This window comes from Fusarium oxysporum, chromosome 1 (assembly GCF_000149955.1).
Source record: "Fusarium oxysporum f. sp. lycopersici 4287 chromosome 1, whole genome shotgun sequence".
NCBI classification, from domain to species: Eukaryota; Fungi; Ascomycota; class Sordariomycetes; order Hypocreales; family Nectriaceae; genus Fusarium; species Fusarium oxysporum.
In genome coordinates this window covers 937,971-951,836 of record NC_030986.1, presented here as the reverse complement: position 1 = coordinate 951,836, position 13,866 = coordinate 937,971, and the positions used below count along the sequence as shown (strand labels likewise).

Below are 13,866 nucleotides of genomic sequence, written 5' to 3'. Positions count from 1 at the left end.
AAGGCCTATAAGGTTACTGTAGAGGTGTAGGGGCAACGTGGCAGGGTACGTATAAGTCAGTGTCTGGGACAAGAAGCTTTTGTTGATGGGTCGATTATGATGCGTTCCAGTTTAGTTGGGCTGGCAGAGGGGACCGGCTGCTGAAAGCGTTTAATCTCTGTATGGCTGCATAGACAGTTACACGCTGTAACGGTTGTTGACTGACTCGAGAAATGTAACCCTCTTCTCCAATTCAGTATCTGATATGCTGTATCTCTGCCAACAATGAATAGAGGAGCATCTCAACGGTCAAAGCACACAATTCAGCTTTGACTGTCACCTGATTCCACCATCAATACAAAAGTCCATCGATCGTCACGTCCAAGGCCAAGAACGTTCAGACTCTGAAGAAGTCCCTTTCCCCATTGCCCCAGATTCTGATCCCTTCAACCCCTGCAACGCCCTGAGATGAGGGGAAACAATGGTTGACTGCGGCTCCGTGATTTAGTTTTACGCTAAATCGCGGTTCCGCCTTTTAGTGAGCTCGCTAAAAATACGATACTTTGCAGTCCTGTATTTCCGGTGTCATCGGAAGAACAAAAGACCGACCCTCACAATCTATTGGGCAGTGAATGACAACCAACTCACGCCGTCATTGATGATATCTGGCCCACAAGTTGCATGCTATCAACTCGACTCGATCGTGATGATTTACACATTCAATCGCCGTTTTATAACCTCATCGTGATTATAAGACTCAATGGTTTTCTCCCCTAATGAAAAGCTCATCATTATCGATAAATGACCCATCATGGCTTGCTCTGGTCCCTGACGTCTTGCTGTTTATGGTATGGACTTACACATCTATGTTGTCATCATGAGTAGCCCATCCGTCATGACTGTATCAACGACGTCACAGACAGAGACAGTAGAAAACAAACAGAAGAGAGAAATCCATTCTCTTCACCAAACATTGTCCAATTGATCTCATTCTATTGCTCTACAACGCATCAATTCTAAACACTCTAATATCACATCTTAAAAGCACCATCAAAATGAAGGCAGTTTTCGGTGCTGGCCAACAAGGTTCCGCTGCAGTTCCTATCATTTCAGGCGTAGCAGCTCTCGGTGCAGGTGTCTACTATCTAGGCAGATCCAAGCCCGAAACCACACCTGAGCAAGATCGCAAGGGTCGCGCGGAGGCCAAAAAGGCCGAAGGACTCAGCGGCGCCGGCATTGGAGGAAATGCCGTCACAGGCGGCCACGAGCTTAGCCACGCCAACTCGAACCGCAAAGAGGGCACCACAGCACCTCCCGAGAAGCTTCCCAGCGGTGGAGTAGGCGGCGGAGTTGGCGGTGGCGGTTCCAACGTTCGAACTTCAGTTGAGATGTCTGCCAAGGACCAGCCCGGTACATCGAGCACTTCTCATGGCAGTGGAATGCTAGGTGGTTTGTTTGGCACTGGAGGATCCAAAGCTGGTGATGGGTCTGGAAAGGAGGCCAAGGATACGAGAGTGGCTAGCAACTACGATGGCACGCCAACCAAGAGAGACGCGACGAAGCACGACCAACACCAGCCAAGAGTGGACAAATCAGGTGGTGGCGACGACAGCAATAACAAGGGTGGCAGCAGCAGTAGCAGCAAGAATAGCAATGATCAGTCAGCTCGGCAGTCATTCCAGGGCGCTTTTGGGCAAGGAGGAGGTGATGTCGCTGAGCGCGGTGATCAGAGCCAAGGGTTCCGTGATCCCCGAGTTGCTAGCAATCACACCGAGACGACGACCAAGAAGCATGCCAACTAGGAAGAGATTCTCAAGTAATCATAGCAGGAGTTTCTTAAAAATGAGCAAGTTTTACCGAGTTGCCTCGTCGACATAATCTCCTGAAAGTCAAGGATGTCAAATCTAGAATCCGTTCGTGAAACAAGCACATTTAGTGAGACCTAGCAACGCCATGATATCGTGCGTAGTAACATAATCCAATCTCCCACGAGCGCATGATTGAGTTGTTGAGCTGAAGTGACCTGCATTGCATAGCCAAGCCTTTCCCCATAATCTTCCAAGAACCATGTCCTGAGAAGATGAACAAGACGTAACTAGATCTGATCTGATCTCATGTGAAAATGAAGAAGAAGAAAAAGGAGTGACTGCAACTTGAGCGACCAATTGAACCGTTTCACCGCCACGCCCTCCGTGTCTCCGGATCTACCCCAGATTGCAAGTCCCGTTTCCCCAGACCATCCACCATCTGCCGCGTCAAACACCTCCAGCCTGAGTGTTCTGACTGGAAAACCACCATTTCCCCGGGAACTTTTGCTCAATGCTTGGTGGGTACGTCCAGAAGATGAGAAACGCAATGACTTTGTTGAGGATTCGACTTGGCCTTGATTGATTCGGCATGTAGCGGCGCCAGAGCTTGTATTCGGAGACAAGGAGTGTGTTGCCAAGAACATTGATGAAACGAAATAGTCTGATTTGTCAGAATGTTCTTTTTGTTGTAGGCTCATAGACTTACATGTTGCAAGCAATGAAAAAGATTGTTGCAATGTCTGCTGCTCGAACCCCCTCGGATCTTTTTTCCATGGTCCTAACAACACCTGTAAGGGGCGGAATCCAAAGTCCCAAAATACCCATTTCTAGAAGTAAAGACCAGTGATAAGTCCTCAACTCTGTGCCTCTTACCATACTCAAGCAAAACACCCAACACGCCATGAGAAAGTTAACCTACACTCGTCAGCACAGCACTCTTACCTCATATTCACTCACTTACCACTGTAGGTCCAAGAACCAGCTTCTGCTTTTTGTAATACTTCCAACACAACGACGCTGCTACAATGGTAATCGTACTCTGCGCACAACCGACCAAAAAATAGTACAGCAGTATCATCCGATATCGCCTATAACACACCCGATGGAACTCATACTCTTTCCACGCCGCATCCGACGTAACAGGAAACCCACAGTATCGACATACACAAACCGTCGCAAACGTTCCGAGGGTATACATACGGCCCACGACGAAACCTCCTCGTGAAGAAACACAGTCGAGACACTCGTTGGCCAGAGGGTATCTCGCGTCAGACTCATCAGCGTGGATGAGATGATCTCTCAGCGCGTCGTAGCGAAGACAGCGATAGCATGTTGAGAGGAGTTCGAATTTTATGCTGGGGAAGACTTCGCGTATGAAAGGTTTGTTGATTGTATGGCGGAGGAGACGACATGTTCGTCGCAGAGACTCGACCTCGCCGAATGTGAGATGCTGTAGGATCATAAGTTGGAGTTCTGCTGGGAGTCGAAGAAGTTCATTTTCGACATTGACAGCGATCGAGCTATTATCATCCTTCACAGGTTTGTGAATGAGTCGCGATACTGTCTCCTTCTGATTATCCTCCTTGCCGTCGCTTGTCGGAGGTGCTTTCGTGTTGTTATCATCATCACTAATGCGCACAGCCTCACCACAAAACTGCTGTCGCAGGTGATCGAGAGCTCTAGCAGAAATCATTTCAACTCAAATTTCCCCATCGCCAGTTCCCATGATGGATGTTCCAAGAATTACTTTCCTGCGAAAAACCTCACAATATCTACATACACACGCATGAGCCTCGACCTTTATCAACTCTCGTCAGCTCCGACCCATCTTTCGGACTTCCGCTGACTATGATGGTTGATCCTGACACTGAGGTCAAATATTACTCGTGAAGGAGTGTCGGATAAGCAGAGCTTGGAGTCTCCAACACAGTCAGCAGACGTGCTTACTGTCGTAAACACCACCATTTCTGCTGTTTAAAGAGCTTAACACTTTATTTTATCCAGTATACTTGAGTTTTTGCCGAGAGACACTTGTTTTAGTGCTGAGTAACCCTCTTCCTCGTGGTGTTGGCGCAGAGTAGTTGGTAGATGTTGGTTGGCTTATAAGAGGTTTGTTCTGCTTCAAAGAGAGGCACAGCATGGTCATTGTCATCCTAGCATTGTCCACTCGATTTCAATACATTGTTCTGTGAACTATGGATGAATATTCACGTTGAAAATCATAAGGAGCAGTGCAGTGCGCGCCTGAGCCCAGGCGCTGGACAATATCCTAAATCCACCAACGTGAGGTGTTGAGACGCGACAACATTCTTATTCCGCATCCTTCGCTTCAATACAAATAATTCTCCCTAAAAGATGTTCTTATGGATCTCAATAGCCAACATGCTATGTGTCACTCAGTAAGTTTGCGTGTGTCTTGAGTCTGATGAACATGGCTTCCGTATTGTATTACGTCTTCAGTTGTGAATGATCAACAACCAGAACTTCGCGATCAGCAACATGGAAATACAATGCCCAAGTTCGCAGTGATATAATTGAAGTAAGTCAATGGATTGATTTCGAGCAGCATATATAAAGCATGGGGCGGAGGTCGACAGGCAAAGATGTGTCAGTCTAGGGTATTTATCAAGGAAAGTTGGCAGCAACAACTGTCCCCTGCACATTTCCGTGGCGCGTCTGATAATGCGGCATCTATATGATCGATTAATTGCAACTTTGTCTAGAAATAAGTTTGGTAGAAGACACGTCACAAAGCCTCAAGTAGCCTCGAGTGTTGGAGGTCGCTGGCGTCCACAGCCAGACGAACATCGCGTTACAAGACCGCCAACATTGGAAAGTGTTGGACCAGATGAACACAGATTTTATTTGAACTCGAATTGAATATTTCATTCTGTGTGACCCGGTATGAGTGACATCTTTGCCGTGGTGTATTTGCCTTCTTACTTACACCAGCTCCGACCAACACAACCAACAGGGATAATAGAACATAACCTCCAGTACCAAACACCACAATTCTGACCTCAGCAGGTTATAGGCCGTGTAGTTCTAGTCCACGATTAGAATCGTAGTTTACAAAGAATAAGGATATTAGTCTTGATTTCCAGAGCCATGTCTTCCAGTCATTGATAGACTCGCGCGACCTAGAATTGAGCACACGAGAAAGACGTGCATGGGAATTTGAGACACCTACGAGACGTCGTCCCGCCAGAGACTCTCATTCATCTGACAACCTTCTATGATTCCACCTTCAGCAATCCGTTCTGCGAAGAGATCTTCCTTCAAGTCAGCAAGCCCCTCCCCCGAGGAGGTATTGATACCATCCTTAGCAACGAGTTATATTCCATCCTTCAACTATGGGTGCCGCTGCACGGCCTCATCAAGATGCAAGAAACCTTCTGTAGTATTAGATATTTCATGACATGTGAGGGAGCTGTGTTGTCAAAATGGTGCAAGTAGTATATATCACATACTCAAGCCCATGCACCCTCGAAACATGAGAACTTGCTAAAAGCCTATTTCTCAAATAGCTACTACCTAGAACCCAATACGTGGACTTCATTGATAGACATAATATTCTTTTCTGCTATAGTGACAGGACCCAAGAGATCTTGATGTTAGAACAATGATAATGGAGTTGAATTCGGACTGACTTTGTTTTGGTCAACATTCATATCTGAGAAGTTAGCCAGGGGATGCTATTATAGCCTTCCATACTTAACGATTCGAAGATCTCCCTATGGGCATTCAATTAGAGAGTAGATGAGATTAGATGGTACGGACAAGCCATGAGCTTGCCGACAACTATGACTTCAAACTCGTTGCGAAAAACCATCGCTACTTGACACCCCTAATTCACACAAGAAAGACTTTGTGGTGATTTTAGATGGCTACAGTTATTGATTATGTTTAAGCGACCGACGCCAGTTAAACTGCTGGTCAATTATATGTATATCTAATTTGCACCTATTTGGTGTTGATATTGAGCTTATAATAATTACATAGTTTCTTTCTTGCGAGTGAGTTCTTTATGTCATTATACCCTGGCTATATAGCTATTCTATCACTTGATGTCATTACCTCAAAGGCCGATATAATTCATACTATAGCTGAGTTATTCTATACAATCATCGTCGAGTCTCTTAGCCATGCCCCGTTTGTTTGACAGCTATCTGCGTTGCCTATCCCTTAGAATCCGAGAGTGCACCCTATTCGTACTTCAGAGGATTGACCTAATTAGATCATTAGTATCAAGAGTATTTCCTTTTAGATAAGAGATCCGTCTAGCATGCAAGTATCTCTAATAATGTAGCCTATAGATTATCGCCGTTTTTTATTTATTTATTTATTTATTTTATTTTGAACCTTACTGCTATACTTTATTGAGTCTGACTGGCTTGCAGCTAATGAATACCGAGTCCATTTCTATGGGAAACATCAAAGGTGCTATCTCGGATCCTAGGGGATCTCACGGAAGCTGTAAGAGCCTGGTGGACCGCAGCTCGGCCCCGCAAAGACCGGAAAAGATCGTTGCACCGTGTCCGTCGGTGTTCCCTGAACACCATGACGAATTGACAGGATGACTCACGCGGTGACCCTTGCATCGCGCGTGTATTTATCTGGCCAGCAGGTTCAGTTGAATATGCTGAGACCTCGGTCGTATGGATAGATCGACAGGTTGGTAATGGGCTATTATAGTACGGTACTACGCAGAGGCTGCAACCAATTCTCTAAGATAACAAGATTGTAACTATGGTTTTAGATATCCCAGTTTATTGCAAGAGGCCTTGAGATCGGCATCCCTTGTTAATGTATTGTTTGCTACTTAGCTATGAATGCCACTGATCAGACGTTTTGGCATGGAGGACTCTATGTACAATGAATGATACGTCTCCAACCACCACCGGCTATAGACAACACAATTAATATAAAACCGGGGTTGCAATTGGCCAAGTCGATGTTGATATTCCGTCGCAACCACTGATACAGAGTTCTGTTTATCATGAATACATCACAAATGCTCCCACTTCCTCACCACAACGCCAATCTATGTCTTGGCGTTACCCTATACAGTTCCACTACCAATAACTGTGGTTCATTTGTTCTATACAATCGTCGTTGAATCTCTCAGCCTTGTCCCGTTTCCGGAGCGCCTCCCGAGTTTCCTGTACGGTAAAAGCCGCGGCCCGGGCGGGCCTCAGCTCGGCCCCACACGGACGGGACTAAGGCAGGATATCGGACCTGACTCTTTGACCTTTTTTGTTTTTTTTTGCTAGAACGGCACCGACCATTATGACGAATTAATGAGATGCTTGTGGCGTGATAACACAACTGAGGGAGCGCTTTAGCAATCCGTGTGTTTTTCTAGTTCAGGTCTTAATTAATGGCAGGTCACTGACAGCTCTGCAAGCCGTTGTGTAAGCCGGTGAAGAGTGTTTTGCCACCTCTCCCAAGTATCAGCAAAGGTTTACCGATCTGCCAAGGAGGAAATATCGGCCTACTTTCCAAAATATTTCATCTCGCGCGATATTGAATCCTCTTTGCGTCCCAATGGTCCATTCCTCTCATGTTCGCCGAAGCTGCAGTATGCAAGAGATCAATAGCTTGACAACCCCCCTTGCCTTGCCTTGCCTTGCCTTGCCATGCCATGCTCCGTCAGGGATCAATAGCCTCAAAGAGCTGCTGAAGATCTCGATGGCAGCCGCATACTCTGCCCAGAAGAAGGAAAGGGAAGCACCGACAGACCCGAGAGTCCGGCTCACTAGACAGCCATGCCATGCCATGCAAGGAACGGGAGTGTCCGTTCCCAATCCCTCGGGAGCAACGGAGCTTCACCATAGGTCCCCGATACGTGTGATCCCTGGCAGTCAGGCAGCCACCTCCGTCGACACCAGTATAGAAGTGCAGATGCCGCGGCGATGCCGACGCACTACGTTCCGGCTGCGTGGAGCGGTCCTGGTACAGTAGGAAACAAGACGATGTTACGCTCCAAAATTCCCCTTATTCTTCATGCTGCAGAGATGTTATCTAATAGATTACAATTATGCCCCATTGGAGGCTAGACTGTTCTGTAATGTACATTAGCTGGGCCTGCTTTCAGGTCCAGGGCGTTCTAGACCACCGCAGCACGAGCCTGTAGTATGCATGAATGGGGACACTTTTGTTTTGGTCTTGAGAGAAACGAAGGCAAGACAGACACTGAACTGAAAGATAATTAAACGCAAGTGTCGGCTTCAATCCTGATTGAGAAGTTCATCCAGCCATTCGGGAAACCGTTCTCGTCAGGCTAACGTTTACGGCTCGGGTCGCTGCGCTAGCGCCAAGAATGCACAGCTCGTATTGGGCCCCCCTTCTCCTGCTTGGGGCGCTGTTGCGAATAGCTTCAAAGCCTCAAAACTCTAACAAATACCGTGCCTTGGGCCTGTAGCTTGCGGCTTTTAGCCCAAAGGGGATCGTTTGGTTCTAACCCAAGGTTCGGATTCCTTTCTTGCTAAGCTCGGACCCTCTTCCTTCGCAACGTCCTCCAAAGAAGGACTGGTCAAGATCAAAACTCTGTGCCGTGTGCCACAAAACTCTATAATCAACCCGTCAAAGACATTCTTACCCACAACGCAGAACAATGACATTGTCTTTTAACATCTGGGTTCTTTGCACGACGTGTTCGATCTGCAGGGGTGTAGGCCAAAAGTGTGGGTCCATGGGTAGGCGAATATTTTGTTGTCAGCTGAGGGTCTAGACTCCAGTGACTGCCTATCCTGGACGACGCGTTGACGCGATGTTACTCGCCATAGCTGTCAGCCTGCCAGTCAGTGTCTTGGAACCCATACCTCGGCTAGCAAGCGAATGTCTATCATCTCCTTAGTTAGGAATGTGGTCAGAGGATGGTCAAGAGTGAGCTTACTGTCAATGTCCAGAATATGAGGGAATAAATCCATATCGCATCAAAGCGCAGCATCAGAGGAATTCGTCATAATGAAGTCAACCCGAAAGTCGAATTATGCATCCTGAAGAACCGACAGTTTCGGCGGAGAACAAGAGACATGACATTTGCCACCTGAGCTGGCGATCCTTGAACCAATGTCGATGTCAGGATTCTCCTCATTCTGTGTATATCGGCCTATGCTAGCCACGTATTTCCCCATCAGATAATTATGAAACTCAATGCCAAGCACGCCGTTGACGATGTTCGGTCCCCTCCAGCCCGACGTCAAAACGAGGGTATCAAAAGTTTCAAAAGCAGTTCCAAACACACAAACCTACCCTTTGACAGACTATTTGATAAAACAAAGTTTGAAGTGTCCGGAGTATTCCTCGCACGATTTCTTCGGGCAGTAGTTTAGACGCCCGGCTCATCTCCAATAGTCTGCGGTTTTGCTCCGTAGCGTCCCCTGGTGAGTCGAAACCTCAAGCTTCCCAAGCCAGAATCCATGCGGTGGACCAGGCGGGCAGGTTCCGCTGGCAGACTGGCCTTGCAGCTTGAGGTATTTTGCCCTGCCTTCGAGGCGGAACTGTTTTAGCTCAGACAGCACGTCTTTCATCGCGTCAAGCTCAACCCTTGTCGGCTCTTTGATGGTGGCAGACCTATGCCGACAGGGCATGATCGCCATACACCATGCTGTGTGAAAGACGAGTGCCGAAGAGGGGACGCCCGCACGTATTTGTGCAGGGGTGGCCGGTCCGATACGATCATGCACTTTGCAATGCAACGCCAGTTCTCGATAGTCTCGTAGCATGGGGTTGCTACTTTCGTTAGAGGCTGAGCCGACCCATACCTTGACCGTCGTGGACTTCCCATCCACCCAGACGTCTATGTCCAGGTGTTCAGTCTCCAGGTCCTGCTCCCCTTGAGAAACGGAAAATTCAGTCAGATCCCGTTTCTGAGGGGGAGATGTAGCTAGCTCTCGAACGGGCCGCGGGCGCCGGCCGGCCTCGTCATCGAAGAAACTGAACCCCTTATCGCCCGAGTTTAGTAGTTGTTTAGCATCTATCTCTCCGGCAATATAGGCATCGCCCTCGTAAGCATCCTGCTCGAATTCGAGCCGGAAGTGACGGAGGCCGGCCAAGACGCTGGGACCCCGCCGAGATGACAGGTCAAAAAGCGCACGCTCCTGCGTAGAGAGAAGTTTTAGGAAGGAAACCAGTCTATTGATCAGCGGGCCACTCGAACGCCGCGGAACATGTGTAAGGGTTAGTGAGGTGACGCGTGGATTCATGTCAGGGACAAAAGGCTCGGGGAAGGCCATCTCAGCCCGCGGCAGTAGTATATTCTCAGCGATGTGCAGACAAGCCATGCTGGAGAATCCCTCAAGTTCCAATGTGGGAATTTGAGTCACTACTGAATGGTGTAGCTTGACTACCCGCAAGTTCGACGACAGCACCGGCCGTAGTGTATGTGTAGCATAAAAGCCATAGAGTTTAGCCGCCTTAGGCCACCACACTGAGGCCATAGTCCCTTTCAGAGGCGGAACAAGCATCATAGAGTCGCAGCTAAACTGTTCGAGGCGTCCACGGCACAGCGTAAGTAGCTTCATGATGCCGAGGGATGAGACCTGATTGCCAGAGAGGTTGAGGTGCGTAAGCCCTTGTGAAGCTTGAAAACTCGCTGGTGGGAAATAGGGGTCCTCGCCTTGGAGGCCCCGGCAAAACGGCGTCCGCCGCATCTGATTTGATGGGGAATTTCCCGTCTAGTCGTTTAGACACACATTCTTGGGGCAGTGTATCGTGAAGATCATACAGCGGTGCGTCGACAAAATGTCTGTTTGGATGACTGAAAGAGGCACTCCAATCAGACTCAACAATGCGAGTCCAGGTCCCAAAGTCAGGGGTTGTGCATCCGAATTCCAGCTTACCCTCGACATCAAAGTTGGTATCCGAGCGAAGATTGGCTGGCCACAAACAATGAGCCCAAATACTATCAAGCGCCTGGTCTGTTAGCTTGTTGTTAATCAAGTCCAAGCTCCATAGACGAGTTCCGAATCGAGCGGTTAGATTCTCAATAATGGTGTCGTCAACCTCCTTGCCTTGGATTTTCAGGACACGTAATTCAGGGAGCACATCGTCTTGGAATAAGGGACGGAGTGATCCCGAAGCATATGAGAGATCTAGATAGACAATTCCGCGAAGTGTGTTGATGAACTTGATTGATAGTGACACGGGGCAACCCGGCCATGCTGAGGAGTTGAATCTGATGTCCGACCTCTGCGAAAGATTCAGAAGGGTCAAGATCTTCATGGCCATCGATGAGAATACAGTTTAGGTTTGGTAAGAACTTGACTGCATTCTTCAACTTCGTGTTGAGGTTGACACCCATGCTGAGAGAATATGTACCCCTGATGGAGCGAGCATCAAAGACTCGAACAAGGCTCAACGTCTCGGATCTCATCCGACTGACGCCGTTGAAAACAGAGTTCAGCAACCAATCCAAATCTGATGAAACTAATCAGTTCCTGCTCTGAGGACAAGAGACTAGGGCATTGTTCAGTCCATAGCTCACCATATTCTGCATCATCAAGACCGGTCACTGTGTCTGAGCGTGGGATACGACTCCATATGCGTGGGGCAAAAACGTCCCAGTACCGGCGATTTACACCGCACAATGCCGGATAGTCCTCGGGAGAGACGTAGGGAGCCACTAGGGGCAGCCAGTCGGGGGAGACGGCATCTTGGTAAGATGGAAGCGAAGCCATCGCGAGATTGCTAAGTCAGCCCGGCCCAGCATCGAAACAACCAGGCTCCGGGATCCCCGGGGTTTGCGTCGGTCGAGATAATCCGAGTCTCAACTTTGATAATCATGGGCATACAGTAAAAGAGAGAAAAAAAAAAGTGGTGACGCTCCGTTCCTCAGCTGGTTACTAGCAGTGCATGTGCATGTTGCTGGCTGGCAGGGCAGGCAGTGGAGATTGATGATGACATTATTCAGACGGCAATACTCCGCGAATTTGTTATTGGCTGTGGCACAGCAGCAAGTGACAAGCGCACAGGCCTCTCTTTGGGGGCCTCTTCAGCCTGTTTTAACGGCTGATGCCAAGATCGGAGCTAAGTTACAGGGGGTCGATCAGGGACGTGTGCACTGTATCAACTGCACTGCTTATACTGTAGGGTCGTCATCAGTGACCATGAGAGCTGAATTGAAGAGCCGCCATGACGGCTAATTTTGAGTTACAGAGGGTCTGTATCCTTGAACAGCTGTCAAAACTGCAGTTGATGTGACCCTGCGAGATTGATTAACAGGCAATTTCTCGGAAACAGAGCTGCCACTATCACTTCTCACAACTCAACAGATTATCACCTCTCGTATCCATTGCATTGCAGTGCATTTACCTTACAGTATCCGACGGCAGGCATTCTACTTGATGATATCTCCACAAAATACCATGCAGGCCATGTCCCTGTCCCTGTCCCTGTCTTGCCGAGCAGACTTACCAACCAATTCGACGCATTCTTTCCCCGCGATCTATCACATCTCGCAAATACATGCACATTATACATGTGATACGTTCACCCGACGGGGGAGACTCCGCCTGCTATTGTATGTAGGTGTCGTATTACTTACTGCACTGCAGGCCAAGGTAATCGACATATGCAATCTCATGCATGGAATAGCATGTCCCCCATACCAAGATCATGTTCGTTTCTTTCTTTTTTCGCTTCTCTTTTTGTATTTACGTACAGTAGCCTTCTAATCTCTTGCGTCATTGCCGCCGCTGCAGTTCATCATTTTATGCTGTACAACCACCTCTTTTTTTCATTCCTATGACCACAGTATCAAGAAGCAAAGAGAACTATCAACTCAACCATTTACTCATTCATTACCTGGTTCATGCAACCCATGTCCAACTATTACTGATTCTTGGGTACAGAACCCGGCGTCAATCACGGGCTTCACTTGCACCCGAAATCGCAATTCAGCTTGACATGGCCTATGTTTGATTATCTGATCTACATTGCATACTCCATTTTGACTGCAACCTCGTTTAGATAAGTAAACCGGTTGCCGGGAACGAACCATGCAGAGATCATAGGCTTCCAGAGAATATTCCCTCACACCCAATAGTAGCAAGTTAACCCCTAAACACGAAATAGCCTCCACCAGTCCATTCAAACTCTGTTTTTTTGACAAGTGCCGGCCGAGCACCACAAAAGGAAAAACAGACTTTCAGGGGTTCTCGTACTCTACTGCGACTGAGAACTGCACTGTAGATGAATTACTGTGTTGGGGGACCTCTGTGGAGCCCCACCAATGTCATCAACGAAGCCATTCCCGTAACTCAATAGCCCTGACCCTAGTCTCCGCGCCGGCGTCGTCGCTTAACCGGTATTTGTTGTGTTTCCCCTATTCCCGTTCATGTGCTCTATGATAGACGTAACTCGGCCTCTTTGTTTAAGGGCATCATGTGGTCTACGAGATGAATAGTGACATTAGCTCATGTAACTTGTCGTTTTTGCATTGGGCTAACAATGGCGTTGAGATGGAGTGAGTACTGTCCATACTTATTGGATAACAAAAAAGGTCCATATCTTTAGAGTCTACGGAGATCGCGGACGTTTTGTTCCTGTCTCCTGTTCCTAAGCCTCCCTGAATCGAATGTATCGTGTCATGTTCCAGTACTTCCTCGTCCCCTCCCATCTCGCGTTGCACATCGGCGCCTCATCTCAGCTCATTCCAGGCACAAACGTCTCCTCAACGCCTCAATCCCACGGGATAGGGTCTGTGCAACAGTACAGAACCCGTGGGAACCCTTATCCGAGCTGCAAAACACACACGGCAAGAGAAAAAGGGTCCAAGGGTTTTGTGTCAGCCTTCATCTCAGCACGAACTGGTATCCACTGACATCGCATACACTGAATCATCCTATGGAACACGGCCCAAGAAGAGACTACTAGACTCTCGAGATAATGTAGACACTCTGATACGCCTTGAAAGAGAGCCGCTAAGCGCCTCAGCATTAGAGATCCCCTTCCTCTTGTCGGGACGGACTCAATCATGTTCAGCCTCATACAATAATAGACATTGTCATATCAGATCGTATCAAGGTCCCCTGTCTCTGTGCGAAATGAGAAAGAGTGCATGTCGTCATAATTC

At 48.0% G+C, this 13,866-nt stretch overlaps 4 protein-coding genes across 4 annotated transcripts; 1 reads left to right on the top strand and 3 right to left on the bottom strand.

Moving 5' to 3' along the window:
• Window positions 1–30: 30 nt before the first annotated feature.
• On the top strand, window positions 31–1,967 carry FOXG_11130 (uncharacterized protein). Its single transcript, XM_018390643.1, has one exon. It carries the CDS (start codon window positions 1,035–1,037, stop codon window positions 1,779–1,781), a length of 747 nt encoding a protein of 248 aa, XP_018249153.1. The 5' UTR covers window positions 31–1,034; the 3' UTR covers window positions 1,782–1,967.
• Window positions 1,968–2,079: 112 nt separating this feature from the next.
• Window positions 2,080–3,496, bottom strand: FOXG_20467 (uncharacterized protein). The gene is made up of 3 exons (XM_018400747.1): window positions 2,749–3,496; window positions 2,494–2,702; window positions 2,080–2,448 (listed from the first exon to the last, which is right to left on the bottom strand). The coding sequence occupies exons 1-3, from the start codon at window positions 3,478–3,480 to the stop codon at window positions 2,235–2,237; spliced, it is 1,155 nt and encodes a 384-aa protein (XP_018249152.1). The 5' UTR covers window positions 3,481–3,496; the 3' UTR covers window positions 2,080–2,234.
• A 3,852-nt stretch (window positions 3,497–7,348) lies between these two features.
• On the bottom strand, window positions 7,349–7,567 carry FOXG_20466 (uncharacterized protein; the record flags this gene model as incomplete). The annotated part of the gene is made up of 1 exon (XM_018400746.1): window positions 7,349–7,567. The coding sequence occupies one exon, from the start codon at window positions 7,565–7,567 to the stop codon at window positions 7,349–7,351; it is 219 nt and encodes a 72-aa protein (XP_018249151.1).
• Window positions 7,568–9,133: 1,566 nt separating this feature from the next.
• Window positions 9,134–11,470, bottom strand: FOXG_11129 (uncharacterized protein; the record flags this gene model as incomplete). The annotated part of the gene is made up of 4 exons (XM_018390642.1): window positions 9,134–10,374; window positions 10,487–10,706; window positions 10,921–11,210; window positions 11,278–11,470. 4 exons carry the CDS (start codon window positions 11,468–11,470, stop codon window positions 9,134–9,136), a joined length of 1,944 nt encoding a protein of 647 aa, XP_018249150.1.
• Window positions 11,471–13,866: the final 2,396 nt, after the last annotated feature.

Coding starts and splice junctions, on each gene's coding strand:
- FOXG_11130 (XM_018390643.1), top strand. CDS start 1,035: ATGAAGGCAGTTTTCGGTGCTGGCCAACAAGGTTCCGCTGCAGTTCCT.
- FOXG_20467 (XM_018400747.1), bottom strand. CDS start 3,480: ATGATTTCTGCTAGAGCTCTCGATCACCTGCGACAGCAGTTTTGTGGT. Junction 2,703..2,748: donor TGGTTCTTGGACCTACAGTG/GTAAGTGAGTGA, acceptor TGACGAGTGTAG/GTTAACTTTCTCATGGCGTG. Junction 2,449..2,493: donor TTTTTCATTGCTTGCAACAT/GTAAGTCTATGA, acceptor CTGACAAATCAG/ACTATTTCGTTTCATCAATG.